Source organism: Biomphalaria glabrata, chromosome 8 (genome assembly GCF_947242115.1).
Source record: "Biomphalaria glabrata chromosome 8, xgBioGlab47.1, whole genome shotgun sequence".
In the NCBI taxonomy this organism is placed as follows: Eukaryota; Metazoa; Mollusca; class Gastropoda; family Planorbidae; genus Biomphalaria; species Biomphalaria glabrata.
Genome location: NC_074718.1, coordinates 27,057,761 through 27,083,625, shown reverse-complemented (window position 1 = coordinate 27,083,625; position 25,865 = coordinate 27,057,761). Strand labels below are relative to the sequence as shown.

The following is a 25,865-nucleotide window of genomic DNA, read 5'->3' as shown; positions in this document are numbered from 1 at the left end:
AAATAATCCTAAATTTAAATCTAGATCTATGTGTGCTTCCAAATTTCTCACTCGACCTCCCTTCTACTGGGAAGCAGAAACAAAAAAGAAGAAAAAAAAAAGACATATCGTCTTCTACCCAAATGTTCTCCCAACATCCCGCCCCTCCTTTACCAATTCGGCCTCTCTGTTGCTAATCTAAGAAAATGCTAACACACTAGAGAAAAAAAAAGTTTAATACCTTTCAAGGGCCACACGTATAGGACGCGAGATGGCTATCTACCGTTGTGAGGAGGTTATAAACCATTCGCGGCCAAAGAACATAAAATCTTGTATTTTGCGTGCCACGCACCTAGATGCTGTTAGATAGACTTATCCCCCCCCCCCCCACAGTACCTACGATTTCTAACTCTACAACACCTCTGTCTCCCCCTCCCCAACACCCCATCCACTTCTTGGTTTTCTCGAAATCAAGGAATATTTCGCTGTTCTTTAGTTTTAATTCTTCTTGACACCTGATAGCAGACGTCAGTGTTTTGGTCTATTTCTTGTCTACGTCTCCATTTCCTCTTCACTGGAGACACGCTCAAATGGCGCATTGATACCAAAAAAAACAAACAAACAATTTTTTCAATTGTTTTAAAATAAAAGGACTTCCTTATTATGTAAATCACAATTATCTTCCCATTGTTCACAGTTTAATATTTAACATTTGGCACACATTCAAATGACATCTTAATTAAGCGACAAAACCCATCACGATAGAAAAAGAAGAGAAAGCGACATAGATTAATGCTGGGACGACGTAATGGAACATAAAGGGAAACGTAAAAAAAATAAATCAATTAAAAAGATGGAGACTTCCAAATAAATCATCCAAAAAAAAATGGTTTTGAAAGACGACTATTGCCAATTAAAAAACAAATATTTATTTTTTGCTTCTTTACTACCATTGGAAGAGTTCAGAAGTATTACTCTTTGATCGAGTCAACTGCAAAATGTATATATATATTTTCTAAGAATACATAATTTGTCAAAAACTACAATGCACCGAATACACAAAGAACTTGTTATTTATAGACTTGCTTTATTTAATGTGAGTCACCAATGATTATTTTCTGAGCTACTTAGTTGGAACTGCTATTCCTTCATAACGTTTTGCTAAACATTTCACTTCGGAGATACACTAAAGAACAGACAGACACGAAAACAGACAAAAAGACACACACAAAACATTTAAATATTTATAATGAGATACAGCGGGCGCAGGTGTGTGCCCAAATATATTTCCGCTGACCACCTTATCTAGAATTTTTCATTACTAGCTTATAAACCCGGCACTGTGAGGAGTTGAGAGGTATCATGTCTATAAAAAAAATATATAATATCGTTGTCAGTTGTAGTCGATTCCAGCAGTTATGCTTCATAATTATTTTTTTATGGACAATAAAAATTATGTAGCGTAAAAAAAAAAATGGCTTAGAGAAAAATGTATTCTAAACATTTAGTTACGGAATGACATAATGATAGGTGGGATATTATCACTCGAGGCATATTTACAATGACGAATGTGCTTATTTTTTGTTTATATGGCGACGTCAAGATAGAATGGGGGAGTACAGTAAATAACTGTATAAGTTTAAGACAAGATATGATGAATCACAGATATAATGAATTAAAGATGAACGAATCAAAGATTTAATGAATTCAAGATGTATTTAATAAATGACTTAATGAATAAAAGCAAAGTGGATGAAATATATAATAAATAAGGAATCTAAGATTTAAGTATTCAAAGCTATAGTGAGTCAAATGTGTAGTGAATCAAATGTATAGTGAATCAAATATAAAGAAGTCAAAATACAATGAATGAAAGTTGAATACATTAAAGACGAACGGATTCCAAGATCTAAATCTAAGATATATTTCATTCAAGATTAAATCATCAAAGCTATAATAAATCAGAACACAATAAATCAATCAAGGTATATAATAAATAAAAACTCCATGAATCAAAGACATAATCAATAAAAAAAAATATGCTTTTTATATGAACATAAGAGTCGCTGGTAAGAAAAAGGGAGATAAATATTAAATAGTATAGAGATGTTTTCGAAAATGTGAACTTCGCTGATTGCAACGAAAAAATAGTAATGATGTATAAACGTCAGCGTCTATTTGTATGGCACTATAGTGTGTTAATACATTTCAGTTTTTGAGGAATGAATTCAGTTTTCAAACAGTTGTTCAAATGTATTGTATGATGGTTTGGAATGCTTTACACGTAATTGAAGGCAATGAAACCAACAGTTCTTTAGGATCGGTATCGTATTACGAACGAATCGGATTCTCCCTCAAAGCAACAAAATATCCGTAATCGCTCTATGATCACGAAAGCACCTAGATATCGATACCATCAGCGCAAAGGGAAACAGCTTCGGAAGCAGCGAATCCCTTTATCTTAAGAACGCATCTAAACTGAAGAGGTTTAACAGTAATTCACATTTCTTTTTCGCACTTCTGTCTGCGTTGCACTGGCGTAGAAAAAGCTTATTCCCCGCAGCCACTCGTGACAGAGCCAAGTTCTCACTTGCATACTTGAAAATAGTGTTTACACATTGACCAACTATAAAATCAACAGTGTGGACCTCTACAATTATTGGTCGCTTTATAAAACTCATGTATATCTATATCTGTCTAAAATAATAAGTCAAGGTGAATGTCTTTACGATGTAAAGCTGAAGATATTATTATTCATAATATTTTTTTTTTCAGTCTCACGTGTACACTCGGTACACTCCGAAAATATATTTACAAAGATAGTTTTACTGCAATTATTATTATTATTATGTTTTTTATATTATGGCTTTTATATATCGCTACTTTCATGCTTATAGCATGCTCAGAGCGCTTTGGTCCAATCTCAGTTGTGGACTAATGGAAGGGGGGTGGGGGTGGGGAGGGGGTATCTAGGAGAAGGTTTTTCCGTGCTGCCTTCAGGCGCCAAGTAACTTTACTTTGCCCGAGTCGGGTGTCGAACCTCGAGCCCCCTTCAAAAGTAGCCAAGCCAAGCCAAGTTCAAGCGCACTTAGCCTCTCGACCATGCTTCCCACATCATTATTATTATTGCTTTTACATAGCGCGACTTCTGTGCTCCTATGCTCATAGCTCTTTGTTCCAATCTCTTTTGCGGACATGTGAGGAAGAAGAAAGGAGCGTGTGTGGCAGAAGGTTTTCTTGCCCATGAGGGGTTCGGCTTAAGTCTCGAACTACTAATGTCCACATCGGGCTGGAACTCAGGTCACACTTAGATAGCCGAGACTTCACATAGACTCACCCCCAGAAAGAGAAAGTGAAATATCTTCTATATTATTATTACCAAACGTATTGTTTTTGTGTTCTTGTATGTGTGTGTGTGGGGAACTTTTCCATTCGTTGTTTGCTAGAGTCATATAATCCATTTGAATATCTCTGCGTAGATAAATAAAATAATACTGTCAAAGATATTATTCCAACTCTCATGAATATGCAACAAGTTTGTTATAATTTTGACACCTCTTTATTTTATGTCCCTACGTGGCCTTGATTCGCCGAAGAAAGAAGTTGTATCCTTGAGTCGCACATTAAAACCTAGGAAATAAATTATTTATATTTATTTCGTAGAGAAGTTATGAAAAAAAAAACGGAAGATAAAATAAAAATACAACTTTTATTGACGGAATCATTAAAATTTTATGAACCCAGTCTGGCTATGTCAGATAAGCTGAATAATTGTAATCTTCCCTTAGCCTAGCAAGGGAGGTCAGCGAGTTAAACTAGTTAAGGGTTTATCTTTCCTTTTTTGATAGTTTGTTTTCATTCTGAATCAACACAGCACAAACATCATACACTGAAACATCTACCTTGATCTTTGAACATCTCATAATATGGACGAAACATTATGATATATTTTATTTTATTCATTTTCAAAGACTTTCAGACATATAGACCAACTTTCTTGAACACGTTTGCTTTGTCAATAATATTACAATTTGAATTTCACATCCTCTAGTTCAACGCAAAGAGTGCATAATATAGCGGTACCATACACCTAGCCTTATATCGCTACAAATGTAGTCATCTTCATTTGCATATTTACTTAGATATTTTTTATGTAACTTATAACTGCAACATAAAATTGTACTGTTGGTTGTAATAAAAAAAAAAAGGGGGTGGGGGTGGGAATGAAGGAATCTGGTACTACGTTTGGTGTTTCAAGTAGAAGTAAGTAATGTCCCCTTTCAGATCTTGTGGTCTATAGGGCAGATGATGTAAAGGTCATCTTAATTGGTCGCAGACGGTTAACGAGAGTGGCCAGCAAAACAACCAATCGACTTTACTTTCTCCAACTAAAGTTAGGTATCCATGGGTGTCCTAAAAATCCCGAAACTAAAAATCCCAGTCTTCACTGATTCGAACCCGGGACCTCCCGCTTTACCACCACGCCCCAATAACCTTTTTCTACCACTTCCCTAATTCCACCCAATCTTAATGGGTACTTGGCATTAATAATACGTCATAAAGGAGAAAGGTACTATACGGGAACGTTTTTAAAAACCAAATTTCAAACTATCAATTGATTTATAGAAAGTCCAGATCTACTCAAAAATGTGTAATCTAAGAAACTCATTTATTATTTTTGTGTGTTATATCCACAGACCTAGACGACAGCTATGACAGTGATGATTACCACAGTGGTGACGCCGCTGATAAACCCAGACCAGGCTCCAACCCCAACCCATTCTCCGCCGTGGGTGGCGAGACTGCGAGCACGGAACTGGACCCCTTCGTGGTCAAATTCAACGCTGTGGTGAGGGCGCTGGTGGACGCCACAAAAGCGGTGGAGAGACGTGTCGTTGAAGAGAAACGTAAGTCATAACATGGGATTCGTAAACAGAAATGTAATGTAGTGTAAGGATGTAATGGCATTCAGCGACTTCATTGTTTCATTTACGAGGTTAGAGAGCTGGGCAGAAAAAAAAAACAACAAAAAAACCTTACCGATTTAGAAACGACTCTGCCGTCTACTAGTCTCCAGGAAGTCGCCGTATTTGACATTTACGAGGCAATGTACTTGCTACATAACACAAAAGTAGGATCTTCTCAACTCAATATAAATGTGTATAAAAATTCCAAATATATTTTATAGACAATGTTCATGGTTCTCCTTCCCTCAAATTTTTTTTTCACTTCTTCTCACCCCTCACTTCCCCCCTTCCCTTTTTTTTTGTATACTCTGGACAGTGGTTTGAATTTGATCTTGAATGCTATTAAAATAGATATCGTTAAGTAAGACAATAGTGTTATTGTACATTGGATGCAGTAAATATAGGGACAGGCACAATGTCATGAAGTTTTAAGTTAAAAAGATAAAGAGTAGTGCTGTTTTTAATGTTGTCAAATGAGACAAGCTAAAGATGTAGAGAAAATATTTCGCTGAGAGAGAGAGAGAGAGAGAGAAAATGACAGAAAGCTATGCAGACAGAAAAAGAACAATATATAGAAAAAGAGATGAAAGTTGCACTATACTAATTCAATTTAAGAGAGAGAGAGAGAGAGAGAGAGAGAGAGAGAGAGAAAGGAATGGAGAGAAATGAAAGGGAGAAAGGGGATTAATTAAGAGATATAGAACTGAAAACGAAAGTGAGGGAAGGGAGTTAATAAAGTAAATTACAATCACACTAAAATAATGTTCTTCCGAGCCACACCAAGTCTGGATAACTCTCCGTTCTTTTACTTCCCTATTTCAAGTGTTACTTTGAAAACTAATACGTACAGAGAGAGAGAAAGACACAGAGAGAGAGAGAGAGAGAGAGAGAGAGAGAGAGGACCGCATCTCTTAAAGAGCTTTTTGTCTCCCTGGGACATTAAAGATAACTCCATTAGGGGCCCTGGTCGGTCACAGAAACACAATGCTCGATTCTACACTCACTCGAATCTCAGATATCGATATTTGGTATTCTTTTTTTTTTTTTTTTGTAAGACATTGTACACCCAACTGCTGGAGTCCACAACACGAGACAGCGCATTCTGTTATAGCAAATGAAAGAAAGATTTCTCTCCCTGTAAGCTACAAAAAGAATACAACAAAAAGTTCAAAATAACAATAAATAACATGATATTGATATGACATTCAAGAATATAGAATTTAAAAAGTAATATACTTTTTAAAAAAATCCAATGCATTACTTTCGAAACGTCTATACAGTGACTTGCTATTAACATTCGGTGGCACCGTTTGAAATCAAGTTCTGGAAATTTTATAAATGTAAAAGTTTCCTCTAGATTGAGATTCAATAATTATGTCACGCTGGTACTGTGTTATTAGTGGTCACTACCATACGTAATGGACAACTGAAATATAACTTCTGTAGTGAGCAATATTAAGGCTAGCTTTTCTGTAGTGAGCAATATGAATAATAGCTTCTCTTGTGGCCAATTCGGAAGCTACCTTCTGTGGTGACCAAGATGAAAGCCACTTTTGCAGTGGCCAATATGGAAGCTTCCTTATGTAGTGACCAATTTGGATGCTACCTACTGTAGTTGCCAATACGGATGCTACATTTTGTAGTGTACAATGTAGCCGGCTGTTTTTATAAAAGTAAAAATAAAAATTGATAAGGAGTACATGTTAAAAACACACACGCTTTATTTTCAAAAGGTCACATGTTTATGTCCAAACAAAAACCAAATATGAAATGGACAATGAAATAATGCTTTGTCATTTGAATACCAATGAAAATCTAATCGCCATCTGCATTGAATACTAAATTACCAAACTATTTATTTAAACAAAAAAAAAACAAAAAAACTACTTCTAAAGTAACTAATCAAATGCAGGCTATAAGAGTGGAATGAATAAGTGCGATAACTCCTCCTCTCTCCCGCCTAAATAAAAGAACAAAAGACAAAATACAACTTTTAACTTTCTCCTTTTTTCTCTCTATCTTTTATCCAAAACTCAGCTTCTCAGTTTCCCACGTCTGCCCGTGTAATTTGCCCAGTGGGCATACAGGAGGTATTATCTCCTCTTTACTCGTCCGCCCGCCGAATGGATCCGACAAATTAGTGTACTCTCAAAAACATTAACACCGGGGACGTCTTCCCATCCCATGATTCTGAGTGTAGACCTCTGGTGCCAGCATCTCGTCTGCTCTGGTTTACCAATTTTGAACTTTTACGTCTTTGTGTTTGTTTTAACGTAAGCTACCGGTGTTGTTTGTTTCGTTTCGTTACCTGATGTAATTCCAACATTTTGACAGACGGCGAATTTGTCTCCCAATGGGAAACGGAAATCAAGAACTGTGTATAAGCGCGGAGTTAGAAAAGCCAATAAAAAAGTAGAATAGCGGAGCTCTTGGAAGTGATTTGTCTTGAGAAATATAGTTCTTAGACTTATTTTTGTTTTTGTAAATTAATTAGTCCCACCTCATCTCACCGTTCCCTAAATTACCTCACAACCTCACTACTACCTCTTTAATGAAATAGCATTAACGATAGAGCAATAACCTACTTTCATTGGCTTTTTATGAGAGAACCTTACTCTATAACAGTACGTAATTTAGACAGCACATTATACTAGATTATTTGTTTAGATAGGTTTGACATTTCAAGACGCGTTTAAACAAATTAGAACAGTGTTTCCCAAACTGTGTTTCGTGGAACTCTAGTATTCCGCGAGGCTTGAAAAGGTGTTCTACGAACTACTGGAATAATTAACTAGTAGGCCACGATGTGAATTACCCTCTCTTACAAAATAAGTCAAGTGTTTGCTAAATACTCAGGATGTGCGAAGTGTTCCGTTAAATGAAAAATTAGTACAATTAGCCAATTTGGTGAGCAAACCCAACATACTCGAATTCTCATGGTGGTGACAAAGTACGAATGGTTGGCTACCTGGTTGTAGAGTTTACGCTCTAGACTGCCGTCTCAATGGTCCTAGGTTTGAATCCTTCTCGCCGACATACCCTCGCCGTCCTGCAGGATGTTTGGCTAATCATTTTAAATTCTGAGAGAACATCCAAAACATATAGTAGAAACTAACGTATTGCGCCATTTCAGAATCTTATCTTGTTACGATTTAAACAATTGTTTAGTCGGAGGAAAAGAAACAGTGTTTTTAATTTGACACAAGTTCAGAATGGAAAAAGAAACGAAATGCTAAAAGAAAAGGAAGTATTTGAGCGACAGAATGATAAAAGAAAAGGAAGTATTTGAGCGACAGAATGATAAAAGAAAAGGAAGTATTTGAGCGACAGAATGCTAAAAGAAAAGGAAGTATTTGAGCGACAGAATGCTAAAAGAAACACAAATGGCGGGGATAATGAATTGAATTTTACATTCAGATGCTTTGAAGATGTTGCTGGCTAGAACTGCTTCATAACATGAACACCAAGAACAGAGGAAGGAGGAGAACTGAACTATAACCCCCCAAAAAAAAATATTTATGAAGGAGAAAGGGGAATAAGGTCGTTAGGTTGGGGAGGAACTTGATAGAGGAGTCTAGGATAAGTAAGGTACATATACTGTTTCCCTCAGTCACCTCAGTATCCCCAGTAGGTATGTAAGGCAATAAATAGCAATTTACCCCCTGCGCTATGTTCCTTAATTTGTCCATTGGTCAAAGATATAAGCATGAACTCACATTAGTATTACAGCTAATACGAAAATAAACATCTCAATCTTGCTAAATACACCTTTATCTCTCTCTCTCTCTATCTCCATCTCGACTCTTTCTCTTTCTCTCTCTTTTTCTCTCTATATCTCTCTCTCTCTATCTCTCCATTTATCTCTCTTTCCCCCCTCTATATTTCTTTTTTTCTATCTATCTCTCTATCTCGCCTTCACTCTTTCTTTCTCTCTCTCTCTATCTTCCTCTCTCTGTCTCTTTCTTTCTCTATCTCCCTCTCTCTATATCTCCCCATCTCTCTCTCTCTCCCTTTCTCTCTTTCCCTATATCTCGCCTTCTTTCTCTCTTTCTCTCTCTCTCGCCTCATCTATCTCTCTCCATCTATCTCTCTATCTCACTCTCTCTCTTTCTCTTTCTCTATCTTTCTTTCTCTTTTTCTCTCTATATCTCTCTCTATCTTTTCTCTCTCTCTTTCTTTCTCTCTCTCCCCCTCTCTCTCTCTCCCTCTCTCTCTCTCTCCATCTATCTCTCTTTCCCCCTCTGTCTATTTCTTTCTCTCTCTCTATCTCTCTCTCTCTTTCTCTCTATCTCGTCTACTCTTTTCTCTCTCTCTATCTTCCTCCCTCTCTCTCTTTCTCTCTCTCTCTCGCCTTCTCTCTCTCATTCTCTCTTTCTCGTCTCCTCTCTCTCTTAATCTCTCTCTCTATCTCCCTCTCTCTATATCTCCCCATATATCTCTCTATCTCACTCTCTCTTTCTCTTTCTCTATCTTTCTTTCTCTTTTTCTCTCTTTCTCTCTCTCTTCCTCTCTCTCTTTCCCTATATCTCGCCTTCTCTCTCTCTTTCTCTCTCTCTCTTCCTCTCTCTCTCTCTCTCTTTCTTTCTCTCTTTATCTCCTTCTCTCTCTATCTCTCCATCTATCTCTCTATCTCACTCTCTCTTCCTCTCTCTTTCTCTTTCTTTCTCTTTCTCTTTCCCTATATCTCACCTTCTCTCTCTCTCTTTCTCTCTCTCTCGCCTCCTCTCTCTCTTACTCTCTCTCTCTTCCTCTCTATCTCTTTCTCTCCTTCTCTCTCTATCTCTCCATCTATCTCTCTATCTCACTCTCTCTTTCTCTTTCTCTATCTTTCTTTCTCTTTTTCTCTCTTTCTTTCTCTCTCTTCCTCTCTCTCTCTCTTTCTTTCTCTATCTCCCTATCTCTATCTCACACTTTATCTCTCTTTCCCCCCTCTATCTTTTTTTCTCTCTCTCTACTTCTCCCTCTCTCTCTCTTTTTCTCTTTCTCTCTCTCTTCCTCTCTCTTTCTCTTTCTTTCTCTATCTCCCTATCTCTATCTCACACTTTATCTCTCTTTCCCCCCTCTATCTTTTTTTCTCTCTATCTACTTCTCCCTCTCTCTCTCTTTTTCTCTATCTCGCCTTCTCTCTCTCTCTTTCTTTCTCTCTATCTTCCTCTCTCTTTCTCTTTCTTTGTCTTTCTTTCTCTTTCTCTCTCTATCTCCCTTTCTCTATCTCTCCATCTAACTCTCTTTCCACCCCTCTCTCTTTCTTTTTTTTCTCTCTCTCTCTCTATCTCCCTCTCTCTCTTTCTCTCTATCTCGCCTTCACTCTCTTTCTCTCTCTCTATCTTCCCCTCTCTGTGTTTTTTTCTCTATCTCCGTCTCTCTACATCTCCCCATCTATCTCCCTATCTCCCTCTCTCTCTTTCTCTATATCTCGCCTTCACTCTCTTTTTTCTCTCTCTCACCTTCTCTCTCTCTTTCTCTCTCTCTCTCTTCCTCTCTCTCTCTCTCTCTTTCTTTCTCTCTTTATCTTCTTCTCTTTCTATCTCTCCATCTATCTCTCTATCTCACTCTCTCTTTCTCTTTCTCTATCTTTCTTTCTCTTTTTCTCTCTTTCTCTCTCTCTCTTCCTCTCTCTCTCTTTCTTTCTCTATCTCCCTATCTCTATCTCACACTTTATCTCTCTTTCCCCCCTCTATCTTTTTTTCTCTCTCTCTACTTCTCCCTCTCTCTCTCTTTTTCTCTTTCTCTCTCTCTTCCTCTCTCTTTCTCTTTCTTTCTCTTTCTCTTTCCCTATATCTCACCTTCTCTCTCTCTCTTTCTCTCTCTCTCGCCTCCTCTCTCTCTTACTCTCTCTCTCTCTCTTCCTCTCTATCTCTTTCTCTCCTTCTCTCTCTATCTCTCCATCTATTTCTCTATCTCACTCTCTCTTTCTCTTTCTCTATCTTTCTTTCTCTTTTTCTCTCTTTCTCTCTCTACTTCTTCCTCTCTCTCTCTTTTTCTCTATCTCGCCTTCTCTCTCTCTTTCTTTCTCTCTATCTTCCTCTCTCTTTCTCTTTCTTTCTCTTTCTCTCTCTCTCTATCTCCCTTTCTCTATTTCTTCATCTAACTCTCTTTCCACCCCTCTCTCTTTCTTTTTTTTTTCTCTCTCTCTCTCTCTTTCTCTCCTTCTCTCTCTATCTCTCCATCTATTTCTCTATCTCACTCTCTCTTTCTCTTTCTCTATCTTTCTTTCTCTTTTTCTCTCTTTCTCTCTCTCTCTTCCATCTCTCTCTTTCTTTCTCTATCTCCCTCTCTCTATCTCACACTTTATCTCTCTTTCCCCCCTCTATCTCGCCTTCTCTCTCTCTTTCTCTCTCTCTCTCTCTTCCTCTCTCTTTCTCTTTCTTTCTCTTTCTCTTTCCCTATATCTCACCTTCTCTCTCTCTCTTTCTCTCTCTCGCCTCCTCTCTCTCTTACTCTCTCTCTCTCTCTTCCTCTCTATCTCTTTCTCTCCTTCTCTCTCTATCTCTCCATCTATTTCTCTATCTCACTCTCTCTTTCTCTTTCTCTATCTTTCTTTCTCTTTTTCTCTCTTTCTTTCTCTCTCTTCCTCTCTCTCTCTCTTTCTTTCTCTATCTCCCTATCTCTATCTCACACTTTATCTCTCTTTCCCCCCTCTATCTTTTTTTCTCTCTCTCTACTTCTCCCTCTCTCTCTCTTTTTCTCTTTCTCTCTCTCTTCCTCTCTCTTTCTCTTTCTTTCTCTATCTCCCTATCTCTCACACTTTATCTCTCTTTCCCCCCTCTATCTTTTTTTCTCTCTATCTACTTCTCCCTCTCTCTCTCTTTTTCTCTATCTCGCCTTCTCTCTCTCTCTTTCTTTCTCTCTATCTTCCTCTCTCTTTCTCTTTCTTTGTCTTTCTTTCTCTTTCTCTCTCTATCTCCCTTTCTCTATCTCTCCATCTAACTCTCTTTCCACCCCTCTCTCTTTCTTTTTTTTCTCTCTCTCTCTCTATCTCCCTCTCTCTCTTTCTCTCTATCTCGCCTTCACTCTCTTTCTCTCTCTCTCTATCTTCCCCTCTCTGTGTTTTTTTCTCTATCTCCGTCTCTCTACATCTCCCCATCTATCTCCCTATCTCCCTCTCTCTCTTTCTCTATATCTCGCCTTCACTCTCTTTTTTTCTCTCTCTCACCTTCTCTCTCTCTTTCTCTCTCTCTCTCTTCCTCTCTCTCTCTCTCTCTTTCTTTCTCTCTTTATCTTCTTCTCTTTCTATCTCTCCATCTATCTCTCTATCTCACTCTCTCTTTCTCTTTCTCTATCTTTCTTTCTCTTTTTCTCTCTTTCTCTCTCTCTCTTCCTCTCTCTCTCTTTCTTTCTCTATCTCCCTATCTCTATCTCACACTTTATCTCTCTTTCCCCCCTCTATCTTTTTTTCTCTCTCTCTACTTCTCCCTCTCTCTCTCTTTTTCTCTTTCTCTCTCTCTTCCTCTCTCTTTCTCTTTCTTTCTCTTTCTCTTTCCCTATATCTCACCTTCTCTCTCTCTCTTTCTCTCTCTCTCGCCTCCTCTCTCTCTTACTCTCTCTCTCTCTCTCTTCCTCTCTATCTCTTTCTCTCCTTCTCTCTCTATCTCTCCATCTATTTCTCTATCTCACTCTCTCTTTCTCTTTCTCTATCTTTCTTTCTCTTTTTCTCTCTTTCTCTCTCTACTTCTTCCTCTCTCTCTCTTTTTCTCTATCTCGCCTTCTCTCTCTCTTTCTTTCTCTCTATCTTCCTCTCTCTTTCTCTTTCTTTCTCTTTCTCTCTCTCTCTATCTCCCTTTCTCTATTTCTTCATCTAACTCTCTTTCCACCCCTCTCTCTTTCTTTTTTTTTTCTCTCTCTCTCTCTCTTTCTCTCCTTCTCTCTCTATCTCTCCATCTATTTCTCTATCTCACTCTCTCTTTCTCTTTCTCTATCTTTCTTTCTCTTTTTCTCTCTTTCTCTCTCTCTCTCTTCCATCTCTCTCTTTCTTTCTCTATCTCCCTCTCTCTATCTCACACTTTATCTCTCTTTCCCCCCTCTATCTCGCCTTCTCTCTCTCTTTCTCTCTCTCTCTCTCTTCCTCTCTCTTTCTCTTTCTTTCTCTTTCTCTTTCCCTATATCTCACCTTCTCTCTCTCTCTTTCTCTCTCTCTCGCCTCCTCTCTCTCTTACTCTCTCTCTCTCTCTTCCTCTCTATCTCTTTCTCTCCTTCTCTCTCTATCTCTCCATCTATTTCTCTATCTCACTCTCTCTTTCTCTTTCTCTATCTTTCTTTCTCTTTTTCTCTCTTTCTCTCTCTACTTCTCCCTCTCTCTCTCTTTTTCTCTATCTCGCCTTCTCTCTCTCTTTCTTTCTCTCTATCTTCCTCTCTCTTTCTCTTTCTTTCTCTTTCTCTCTCTCTCTATCTCCCTTTCTCTATCTCTCCATCTAACTCTCTTTCCACCCCTCTCTCTTTCTTTTTTTTTCTCTCTCTCTCTCTATCTCCTTCTCTCTCTTTCTCTCTATCTCGCCTTCACTCTCTTTCTCTCTCTCTATCTTCCCCTCTCTGTGTTTTTTTTCTCTATCTCCCTCTCTCTACATCTCCCCCATCTATCTCCCTATCTCCCTCTCTCTCTTTCTCTATATCTCGCCTTCACTCTCTTTTTCTCTCTCTCTCGCCTTCTCTCTCTCTTTCTCTCTCTCTCTATCTTCCACTCTCTCTCTCTCTCTTTCTTAAACTCTCACTCTCTATTTGTCCATTTATCTCTCTATCTCCCTCTCTATCTCTTTCTCTCCTTCTCTCTCTATCTCTCCATCTATTTCTCTATCTCACTCTCTCTTTCTCTTTCTCTATCTTTCTTTCTCTTTTTCTCTCTTTCTCTCTCTACTTCTTCCTCTCTCTCTCTTTTTCTCTATCTCGCCTTCTCTCTCTCTTTCTTTCTCTCTATCTTCCTCTCTCTTTCTCTTTCTTTCTCTTTCTCTCTTTCTCTATCTCCCTTTCTCTATTTCTTCATCTAACTCTCTTTCCACCCCTCTCTCTTTCTTTTTTTTTCTCTCTCTCTCTCTCTTTCTCTCCTTCTCTCTCTATCTCTCCATCTATTTCTCTATCTCACTCTCTCTTTCTCTTTCTCTATCTTTCTTTCTCTTTTTCTCTCTTTCTCTCTCTCTCTCTTCCATCTCTCTCTTTCTTTCTCTATCTCCCTCTCTCTATCTCACACTTTATCTCTCTTTCCCCCCTCTATCTCGCCTTCTCTCTCTCTTTCTCTCTCTCTCTCTCTCTTCCTCTCTCTTTCTCTTTCTTTCTCTTTCTCTTTCCCTATATCTCACCTTCTCTCTCTCTCTTTCTCTCTCTCTCGCCTCCTCTCTCTCTTACTCTCTCTCTCTCTCTTCCTCTCTATCTCTTTCTCTCCTTCTCTCTCTATCTCTCCATCTATTTCTCTATCTCACTCTCTCTTTCTCTTTCTCTATCTTTCTTTCTCTTTTTCTCTCTTTCTCTCTCTACTTCTCCCTCTCTCTCTCTTTTTCTCTATCTCGCCTTCTCTCTCTCTTTCTTTCTCTCTATCTTCCTCTCTCTTTCTCTTTCTTTCTCTTTCTCTCTCTCTCTATCTCCCTTTCTCTATCTCTCCATCTAACTCTCTTTCCACCCCTCTCTCTTTCTTTTTTTTCTCTCTCTCTCTCTATCTCCTTCTCTCTCTTTCTCTCTATCTCGCCTTCACTCTCTTTCTCTCTCTCTATCTTCCCCTCTCTGTGTTTTTTTTCTCTATCTCCCTCTCTCTACATCTCCCCATCTATCTCCCTATCTCCCTCTCTCTCTTTCTCTATATCTCGCCTTCACTCTCTTTTTCTCTCTCTCTCGCCTTCTCTCTCTCTTTCTCTCTCTCTCTATCTTCCACTCTCTCTCTCTCTCTTTCTTAAACTCTCACTCTCTATTTGTCCATTTATCTCTCTATCTCCCTCTCTATCTCTTTCTCTCCTTCTCTCTCTATCTCTCCATCTATTTCTCTATCTCACTCTCTCTTTCTCTTTCTCTATCTTTCTTTCTCTTTTTCTCTCTTTCTCTCTCTACTTCTTCCTCTCTCTCTCTTTTTCTCTATCTCGCCTTCTCTCTCTCTTTCTTTCTCTCTATCTTCCTCTCTCTTTCTCTTTCTTTCTCTTTCTCTCTTTCTCTATCTCCCTTTCTCTATTTCTTCATCTAACTCTCTTTCCACCCCTCTCTCTTTCTTTTTTTTTTCTCTCTCTCTCTCTCTTTCTCTCCTTCTCTCTCTATCTCTCCATCTATTTCTCTATCTCACTCTCTCTTTCTCTTTCTCTATCTTTCTTTCTCTTTTTCTCTCTTTCTCTCTCTCTCTTCCATCTCTCTCTTTCTTTCTCTATCTCCCTCTCTCTATCTCACACTTTATCTCTCTTTCCCCCCTCTATCTCGCCTTCTCTCTCTCTCTTTCTCTCTCTCTCTCTCTTCCTCTCTCTTTCTCTTTCTTTCTCTTTCTCTTTCCCTATATCTCACCTTCTCTCTCTCTCTTTCTCTCTCTCTCGCCTCCTCTCTCTTTTACTCTCTCTCTCTCTCTTCCTCTCTATCTCTTTCTCTCCTTCTCTCTCTATCTCTCCATCTATTTCTCTATCTCACTCTCTCTTTCTCTTTCTCTATCTTTCTTTCTCTTTTTCTCTCTTTCTCTCTCTACTTCTCCCTCTCTCTCTCTTTTTCTCTATCTCGCCTTCTCTCTCTCTTTCTTTCTCTCTATCTTCCTCTCTCTTTCTCTTTCTTTCTCTTTCTCTCTCTCTCTATCTCCCTTTCTCTATCTCTCCATCTAACTCTCTTTCCACCCCTCTCTCTTTCTTTTTTTTTCTCTCTCTCTCTCTATCTCCTTCTCTCTCTTTCTCTCTATCTCGCCTTCACTCTCTTTCTCTCTCTCTATCTTCCCCTCTCTGTGTTTTTTTTCTCTATCTCCCTCTCTCTACATCTCCCCATCTATCTCCCTATCTCCCTCTCTCTCTTTCTCTATATCTCGCCTTCACTCTCTTTTTCTCTCTCTCTCGCCTTCTCTCTCTTTTTCTCTCTTTCTCTATCTTCCACTCTCTCTCTCTCTCTTTCTTAAACTCTCACTCTCTATTTGTCCATTTATCTCTCTATCTCCCTCTCTCTCTCTTTCTCTCTCTCTCTCGCTCCAGTGTCTATCATCGTTTGTCTATCTATCTTGACTTTGTCGTCTCTCTTTCAATTTACCTTTATCTCTCTTTCTCTCTGCCCATTTTCTCTCTCGTTATTTAAACTTGTTACTTCATTACCTAGTGTCTCTCTCTCTCTCTCTCTCTCTGGTCTGTCCATCTCTCTATCTCTAGGTACCGACATAGATTACAATTTCAGCCTTCGACTGGTGCTAGAGATATCTTCTCACCCTCGTTGCACTCTAAGGAAATGAACGAAGAAGAAGAAGAAGAAGAAGAAGAAGAGAGAGAGAGAGAGAGAGAGAGAGAGAGAGAGGCCAGTGTTAGGAGGGAGGTCAACAAAAACTCGGGTAGATTTGTTTTTGTTGATATTTCTATTGCAAGTCCACGCTTTCATCCCAGCATGATCCAGAGATGAAGCACCATGTCAGTATCTTCACCTCTGTGATGCCTACATTTTGGACGTAAAGCGAAATGAAAGGGAAAATTCTATTTCTTTGGAGACTAACTAGAAAAGATCATTTTAATTGACATATCTTTCTGGGTTATTTCCTATTTCTTTTTCTCGTGTTTTATTACACTCTTTCTTTATATCATTATCTACCCCTCCCCCCATTTTCCTATCTCTCTCTCTCTCTCTTTCATCATGCCTGACTTTTTTTTTCCTTGTCAGTTTATTTCTTTTGTGTCCTCACGCGCCTCTTAGTGCTCCCTTAGTGGCTGTTGTACTATGTGCTGTCTTCACAGTCTTAACCTTTATCAGGCTTAGAGAACAGTCTTATTGTCTTGTGGACTGGGGGAATATTTCTTGTAATATTATTTGAATTGCATTTTTTTTTACAACTCCTCCATTCAGCTTGCAAATTCATGGATGGGCGGACACGGTTCGTGAAAACGATTCAGAAAACTCTATTTTTTTTTAAACTTTGTCTCCAAATATTAATTTTGATCTTGACAATGTTTTATTTTTAACACAGACACGTCCGCATTCAAACTCAACCCAAGAGAATAAAAATAAAACTCCAACCATGACATTGTGTACGGTGAAGACGTCACTTCGGTAAAATGCAAAAGTAATCCTACGATATGTTTACTTGACGGGAGTATTTGTAATGAATAGCAGTCAGCAATAAACCAGAAATATATTAAAAACCTCAATGACCTCTTATATCGGCCACTTTTCTTTATTGTCTGTTATAAAACCTTTTCTATAAACGTCTAATCCATGGGTCATTTATTTAATATAACTTAAAATATCATTTTGGCTACACAACATCTGGTCAAGGTCCCGAACCGAAGTTTTGCTGGACATCTCGAGCGTAACCTACTTTAGCAGTGTACGTAATATTTTTTAAAAATTAATTTTTAATTAGTTAGGACTCCCTGCTGTAAACTGTATGATGTCATAAACACGTTTTTGGGCTCTCCTTCGGTTTGTGTGCATTTACAATATTCCCCATTTGTTTGAACTCCAATTCAAAGGTTTTACAAGAGTCTCATGGTTTGATTCCAAGCTACATTTTTCTCTCTTTTTCCCCCCGTCCTCCTTTCTCTCTCTCTCTCCCCGTCTCCCTTTCTCTCTCTCTACCCCTCTCCCTTTCTCTCCCCCTGTCCCTTACTGTCTCTCTCCCCCTCTCCCTTTCTCTCTCTCTTTCCCCCCTCTCCCTTTCTCTCTCTCTCTCCCCTCACCCTTTCTCTCTCTCTATCACCCCTCTCCCTTTCTCTCTCTCCCCTCTCCACTTCTCTCTCTCCCACTCTCCCTTTCTCTCTCTCCCCCTCTCCCTTTCTCTCTCTCTCCCCTCTCCCTTTCTCTCTCCCCACCTCTCCCTTTCTCTCTCTCTCCCCCTCTCCCTCTCCCTTTCTCTCCCCCTCTCCCTTTCTCTCTCTCCCCTCTCCCTTTCTCACTCTTTCCCCCCTCTCCCTTTCTCTCTCTGTCTCTCCCCTCTCCCTTTCTCTCTCTCTCCCCCTCTCCCTTTCTCTCTATCTCCCCCTCTCCCTTTCTCTCTCTCTCTCTCCCCCCTCTCCCTTTCTCTCTCTCTCTCTCCCCCTGTCCCTTTCTCTCTCTCTCCCCCTGTCCCTTTCTCTCTCTCTCTCCCCCTCTCCCTTTCTCTCTCTCTCTCCCCCTCTCCCTTTCTCTCTCTCTCTTCCCCTCTCCCTTTCTCTCTCTCCCCCTGTCCCTTACTCTCTTCCCCCTCTCCCTTTCTCTCTCTCTCTCTCCCACTGTCCCTTACTCTCTCTCTCCCCTGTCCCTTACTCTCTCCCTCTCTCCCTTTCTCTCTCTCTCTCTCTCTCTCCCTGTCCCTTACTCTCTCCCCCCCTCTCCCTTTCTCTCTCTCTCTCTCTCCCTCTCCCTTTCTCTCTCTCCTCCTCTCCCTTTCTCTCTCTCCCCTCTCCCTTTCTCTCTCTCTCTCCCTCTCCCTTTCTCTCTCTCTCCCTCTCCCTTTCTCTCTCTCTCCCCCTCTCCCTTTCTCTCTCTCTCCCTTCTCCCTTTCTATCTCCCCCCTCTCCCTTTCTCTCTCTCTCTCTCTTCCCCTGTCCCTTACTCTCCCCCCTCTCCCTTTCTCTCTCTCTCTCTCTCTCCCTCTCTCCCTTTCTCTCTCTCCCCCTCTCCCTTTCTCTCTCTCTCCCCCTCTCCCTTACTCTCTCCCCCCCTCTCCCTTTCTCTCTCTCTCTCTTCCCCTGTCCCTTACTCCCCCCCCTCTCTCTTTCTCTCTCTCTCGTAGACGTTTAATATTCACTGCCATTATGTCTGCTCTTTTAAAAAAAACAAAACATTTTCATCTATGATAGAGTGCCGAGTTCCATAAAATGTCTGCAGTCAGAGCGTCGTGAGTTCACCTTTTGTCTGTTTTCTTGACTGCAGTCAAACTGTCCAATCAATCAAATAGCAATGAACAAGTCAATAACAGAACCCTGGACCCCTCCTTCTTGCGCTCTGCCCGCCTCGCCCACCCCCTCCTCCTTTCCTGTTCTGTATTTCTGGCGGTCTTCTTGAATGTTATATCCTCTACAGGTGACCCAACCATTCTCTCGACGCCCCTGACACTCATTCCTTGGCATCTAGACCCTACTTCGTTCTCTTTTTTTTTTTATTTTTCATTCTACACGCGAGTAATGTAGAAATAATTCGCCCTATTGCTGCTCACGTCTTGAAGGAGTTATTGCTGTCCAAGAAGTTCAAGTGATGTATTTTTGTTTTCCAAGACGGCCCCAATGACTCGCATCGATTCAGATGTCAATTTGCTGTTAGCTTACCGGAAGTAGATCGAGCCGCAACAGGAGATCGACTGCCCTTCAAAATGACGAGCGAACAATTGATTTCATTCCTAGTTCTCCCAGACACGGCAATTAGTCTTTGTAGAAAGTTTAAATACAGTTGATTTATACATTTATTTTAATGAGAAATTGATTAAATGATAAGTTTGTATACTTACAAATGATTGTTTGTTTTTTCTTTGTTTTTTTTTAAAGTCAGTAAGTGTCTTAGGACAACCGACTCAAATAAAATAATGCCTAGATTTCTATAGTCTATGAAAATTGGACTTCTACTCGGATGTTCTTCATTCTATGAAAATTGGACTTCTACTCGGATGCTCTTCATTCTATAATGAAAGCTAAAAGATAAGATATCCGTACATAATGGAAGCAGGGCCCTTCAAGACGTCATCACATTAAGGCTATGAAATATATAAATTTTTTTCAAATTATTTGCCCATTATCTCATTTATAAGCTAAATTCCTTTTAGCATTTCAAAACCACCAACTAAATTTTCTTATAGCTCAGAGAGAACATAACTTGTGATTGGCTATCAATGAAACAAAAATAAGCAAAAGAAGTTCTTTAAAACAAAATAACTAAATATAGTTTCATTCCATATTGTATTGTATTGTATTGTATTGTATTTTGTATTGTATTGTATTGTATTGTATCGTATTTTGTATGTATTGTATTGTATTGTATTGTATTGTATTGTATTGTATTGTATTTTGTATTGTATTGTATTGTATTGTATTGTATTGTATTGTATTGTATTGTATTGTATTGTATTGTATTGTACTGTATTGTATTGTATTGTATTGTACTGTATTGTATTGTATTGTATTGTATTGTATTGTATTGTATGACTAATATTTTCTGCGAATTCTTCGCAAACTTTTTTTTTCCTATAATTTTTCTTTTTCATTTCCTTTGCGTCTCTTGAAGAGTCCGAGCCTGTCACTCTGAGCATGGCGCCCATAGAGAGGGCGGTCATTTCCGGCTGTTCATTGTTGAGCGGGGAGAACAGCTCCATCATCTGCAGCGCCCTCCATAGATGTATGGATGGGTGACTAGAGGCTCGACTTTACTCATTCCCAACCTCTTTCTTTATTTCTTCTTGCTCTCTCCTCATTAGCCCTCATTCGTTCTCTCCTCTCACTCATTTGGCTTCTCTCAACATTTACTCACGAGTGATTTACTCTATCTTAATGCTCATTTTTTTAAAATTCTACTTGTTACTCTATATTATCGAATAGGGTTTGCGAGGGTCTGTGCAGTGATACCATTTCATTAGCTGTGTTGTTTTTCATGCGCCGTCTATCTCTCTTTTCCCTTCTCAATGTTTACAGTATGTAGTATCAAAGTCTCTACTCTCAATTTAATTTTTTTTTTCTATTTTTTTGATTTCATGGTTTTCGAAAATTTGAATATTTTTGTTTTTGTTTTTACTATAGAGAATTGTTACCTCTGACACGGGAATTAATATTTTAGTGTCCTATGTAGTTGTGAAAAGTCTTTAAGTTTAAGTTTGGTTATTGTGTTGGTCACATGATATCCTCATAAACTGATGTCCACAGTCACAATATATATATATATATATATATATATATATATATAGATAGATAGATAGATAGATAGATAGATAGATAGATAGATAGATATAGATAGATAGATAGGTTGATTGATAGATATAGATATATAGATATATATTTATAGATACATTTAGATAGAATATAAATAGATAGATATAGATAGATATAGATAGATTTAAAAAGATATAGATATATATAGACAGATAGATAGATAGATAGAGAGAGAGAGAGAGAGAAATTTATAGTATTACAATTTACCCGCTTTAAAATTTCTTTCATCATCTAAAAATGTTTTAAAAAACTTGTATGCGTTGAAGATACTAAACAACACGAAGAACTCTGGCATTACGCACAATTTTGACATTTGATTAGCGTCAATGATGTCATCCACAATCCCTGTGTTATTTCCACTGTTCTTTTTTTGAATGACATTTGCCTACTATTTAAAAGTGATGACTATTGATGCGTCCATGTTAAATGACAAGCCGTCCTTCTATCTACAGCCCTCTCACGTTCCAGCAAGATTTATTGTAATCACTTTTTACTCTAGTGATGAGGACAAATATTATTGGTTAATTTTGATTTAAAACATTAATATTAATCGGACTGTGTTACGTGATGCACAGGGGAGGGAGCGGTGGAAGAAAATGCATCTATATTTTAATGATAATATTTTGTCGAATTATTCATTCATTCAATGCTCATTATTTTAAGGGTAATCACTCCTCTCGTTACTGATAGTAATGTACAATGGTATTGGAATTTTATTATGGTACCCTCCCCTTGCGCGCCTTCTCTATTCAATCTCGACTCATGAAGTTAAAAAGTTTCTCTTTTCCAATCTTGCAGACATACACACACACACATGACCTTTGAGAGCTACTCTTTGAAATTTTAAGGGTATTGATCTGCTGCTGTTATCGAAATGTAGTTAGTCTTTTTCACGCTGAAAACCTTTTCATTTAAAATAGTTTTAAAAAATTGATTATAATTTTAAAATAAAATATTTCTTAAAAAAAAAACAAAAAAAAAAGGATATAAGCCGAAACTGGATTTTAAAAAACAATCCAGCCGGATGTAAGTTTCAAAGATGGCATTATCAGACCAGAAAGACTAAAAAGCGATTTCTTATTTCAAAGTTGAAAATATTCAATTTCTTTCAAATTTCTGATTGAAGCAAGTCATTAATGGAAAATCTCAATGCAAATTTTATCCATTCATAAAACAAAAAGTTTCCCTTCCCGCGGATAAAAAGGAAAAAACGAAACGAAAAATGGCGGAAGTCCATTATTTTTCCGCACGTTTAAAATTTGAGAATTTAAAAGGAGATCTTAATTCTTTTATTCCTCCCCCATTCCCTTCCCTCCCATTTCTACCCACCCCTTCTCCCTTATAGCAGTAAATCCGAGACTTAATGGTTACATATGAAAGAAAAAGAAAATTATTATCCATAACTGTGATGGGGGTTGTCATACGTTCTGAGAGAGTTGCGGTCCCTGGTTGCTAATTATGTAATAAATCGGCTTTGTTTTTCAAATACTAGCGAGAGAATGACGGGAAGAGAGAGGGGGAAAAAGAGATACTGACGTCTGCTCATGTTGAATCAGAGTGTATTATTGCTATTAAAAACTACCCCCCCCCCTTTTCCTTTCTTTGATACTCACTGTTACTTTGCCGGACCCAATAACTGAACGCCCCCCCCCCCTATTTTTTTTTCTCTAGCTCGGCATTGTGCTGGAATTATGCTTCTAGGTGAGAGGGAGGGAACGGTGTGGTAACCCGAGGTTTTAAGGGGGAGGGGGGGGAGGCACTCGTTCTCATCTCACACACGACTGACTGGGCAATAAATCTGAAGAAAATGGGCAAGTAATTCAGTGTTCTGTTCTCGGAGATAGGGGCCGTAAATCGAAGGCCTAACCGCCGTGGCTTGGACACAGAGGACAACAATAATATTTCAGACTTTGTCAAATGCTCCATTACTGACCAGGGAGATAGCTGGGCGCCCAGTTCATTAAAGGTTCACACAAATAGCTACATAAAAAAATCTTTATAATACTTTCATTTGATAATGATTCGCTCCAAAGGAACATATTTTGAAACAGATATGTTACAACAATGTATTTCATAACGACTAATATCTACATTTCTTCAGACACACTTGTTTAGACTATTTAAGATATACACAGCGTAGCTTATTATGTTAATTAATTTGTTAAATCTAGGTCTCCTTTGGCTACTTTCACTCGCGACAGAAATGAGATGAAATCCTGGGCATTAGCTATGGTCGAAACACAGCAGTCCCCCCGCCTCCCCTTTTTCAACGCAGCTGATGTATTAAAAAAAATAGCAGATGCAAATACAGTTTGGGGTCAGCGGCGTCGCAGATTCTGCCAGGGTGTAGCTCTGTGTACCGCTAACTGCTTAGGGGTCGCCAGCTTCTGATTTTTCCCCAGAATCGACTCCCGAAGCTTTTCCCATGTTCGGGTATAGCTGCAAGGAAGACAGCAGAGGTTTAAATTCAGTTTGTCTTCTCCTAGGTAGGTAGTAGCCAGCAAAGTCTAATGAGCCCCTTGTTATGCAGTGTTTATGCTGTAACCACGAGGAAAGGGGAGCGGATGTTTGGTTGTGTAGGCTTAGGATTTTCTGGCGTAATGCAATTGAAAATAAAAAGTGTGATTGTTGAAGATGGAGCCGTTTCAAGAGATGTGAGATAGAGAAGACGCGTAATTGTAATTAGATTTTGTTTAAATTATTATTTTATTTGTGTTACAACTATATCTTATTTGAAGTTAAATCTATGTATACTTACAAGCTTTATTCAAGTTTTTTTTAAATTAAAGTCTATTTAAGTTCATTTTACCTAAAACATGAACGCCTACATCGGTTTGAAGCTACAAACCAACAACTGAACAACTACACCCTGTCGTTCTTGTAGTTTATTAGTTAACTCTTTCTCTCCTAAATGACGCTACCAGCGTTGATTCCACCAGAATGTGGTAAATAATTACGGAGAGAAAGAGTTAAGGCTCGTTTGTGCCCCCTTTCTAGAGTGAAAACAGTTTCGTCACTATCTGTGATACTCGTGACGTCCACAAGATGGACTGGTTGTGAGAGGCTATTTGAGACACATACCACTGCAAACATTTTATAGGTAGTTTAAGAGGGCTTTTATCCATTACCACTTCCGGCAAAATCAACCCTACGGAACTGTTATTAAATAAAGCTCACATTCAAATAACGTTTACATTTTCCAAAATCTCGTAAAGAGATGGAAACGTTAATTATGAGGTATTATTCGTATTGGTAAAGACCAAATGTAAGTCTATATTCCTTTAGATAAGAAAAATGTATCAATTGTTACTTTGATGATAGGGAGGAACAAATTACACTTTAATTGGCAAGACAACAAATTTAAGAACATACCATTAGAGTGGATTATGTCTAAATGCCAAGGGGAACATTCCTTTTCTCATGTTACACTTTCGGTTTTGGTGAATTGTTCCTGAAAAATGAAATTCATTTTCATTTTTTTTTATTAAAAATCTAAATGGAACCCTAGACATCTTCCCTCATGAAACATTTCGACTCAGTGCTAAGTTTTTGTAATGTAATTTGTCTGGAATCCAAACGGGCAACGTGTTGGAGAAATCTGGCCTCTGAAAATTAACCAGCAGACGATGTTCCAGGCACCCGTCAAAGTTTGTGCACGGAAAACCGGTGCCCCCCCCCCCTTCCAACAACATCTTGCTATAGAGGTGACGGGGTCACATCGTGTTGGTGTGTACCCTTCCCCTCCTCCCCGTTGTGGCACAAGGTTGTTTCAGCTTAGGGTTGGGGAACATTGGCTGGTGATGATAGTCTGGCTGAGATTGGGTAACAAATGATAGGGGCAGAGTCCAATACAATTTACTTGTTACTGGGTCATGTTCAAACCTCTGACACCTTTTTTTTTTTTTTTTAGATAATAAACGACATCAAAAAAGGGATTTATTTATTGGGTAGCACTGTACTAGTAGCACTGTTCTAGGGACAATGAAAAAAAAAGTGTTTTGATGTTGGCTTTCAGTAAGAAAAAATAAGTCCAATAGATTTTTAAAAAATCGACCCCCTTCTTTATGATTACCTTAACTTGGATCGGATCGACAGTGAAAAAAAAAATGGTCAGAGCCTACGACATTGGTGTTGTAAGCGCGACCTTCTTTCAAACTTGTTGCCATTTTTTGAAGTTTTCTGTTTTCAAACTTTTGGCCACGACTGGCCGTATAAGAGTTAAAGTTAGGAAAACAAGTTAGTTTTGAACAAAGGTAAAAACAAAATGACGTTAGCACTGAAATAGTTTGTTCATTCTCTTTAATCATCCCCCCCCCACCCCAAAGCACTGAAATAGTTTGTTCATTCTCTTTAATCATCCCCCCCCCAAAGCACTGAAATAGTTTGTTCATTCTCTTTAATCATCCCCCCCCAAAGCACTGAAATAGTTTGTTCATTCTCTTTAATCACCCCCCCCCACCCCAAAGCACTGAAATAGTTTGTTCATTCTCTTTAATCACCCCCCCCCCCCCCAAAGCACTGAAATAGTTTGTTCATTCTCTTTAATCACCCCCCCCAAGCACTGAAATAGTTTGTTCATTCTCTTTAATCATCCCCCCCCCAAAGCACTGAAATAGTTTGTTCATTCTCTTTAATCACCCCCCCCCACCCCAAAGCACTGAAATAGTTTGTTCATTCTCTTTAATCATCCCCCCCCAAAGCACTGAAATAGTTTGTTCATTCTCTTTAATCATCCCCCCCCCCAAAGCACTGAAATAGTTTGTTCATTCTCTTTAATCATCCCCCCCCCCCAAAGCACTGAAATAGTTTGTTCATTCTCTTTAATCATCCCCCCCCCCCCCCCAAAAAAAAAAAATTAATTCCCTTCTTAAACAACCAGTTCTCTTTCTGT

General features: G+C 38.7%; 1 protein-coding gene across 4 annotated transcripts in view; it reads left to right on the top strand.

The window, feature by feature from the left end:
• Positions 1-25,865, top strand: part of LOC106072780 (uncharacterized) — a 152,689-nt gene that overhangs the window by 120,074 nt on the left and 6,750 nt on the right. For all 4 annotated transcript variants that reach the window (XM_056037894.1, XM_056037891.1, XM_056037892.1 and 1 more), the window contains one exon: positions 4,677-4,886. In XM_056037894.1, the coding sequence (XP_055893869.1) occupies positions 4,677-4,886 (210 nt within the window). The remainder of the gene's footprint in view (positions 1-4,676; positions 4,887-25,865) is intronic.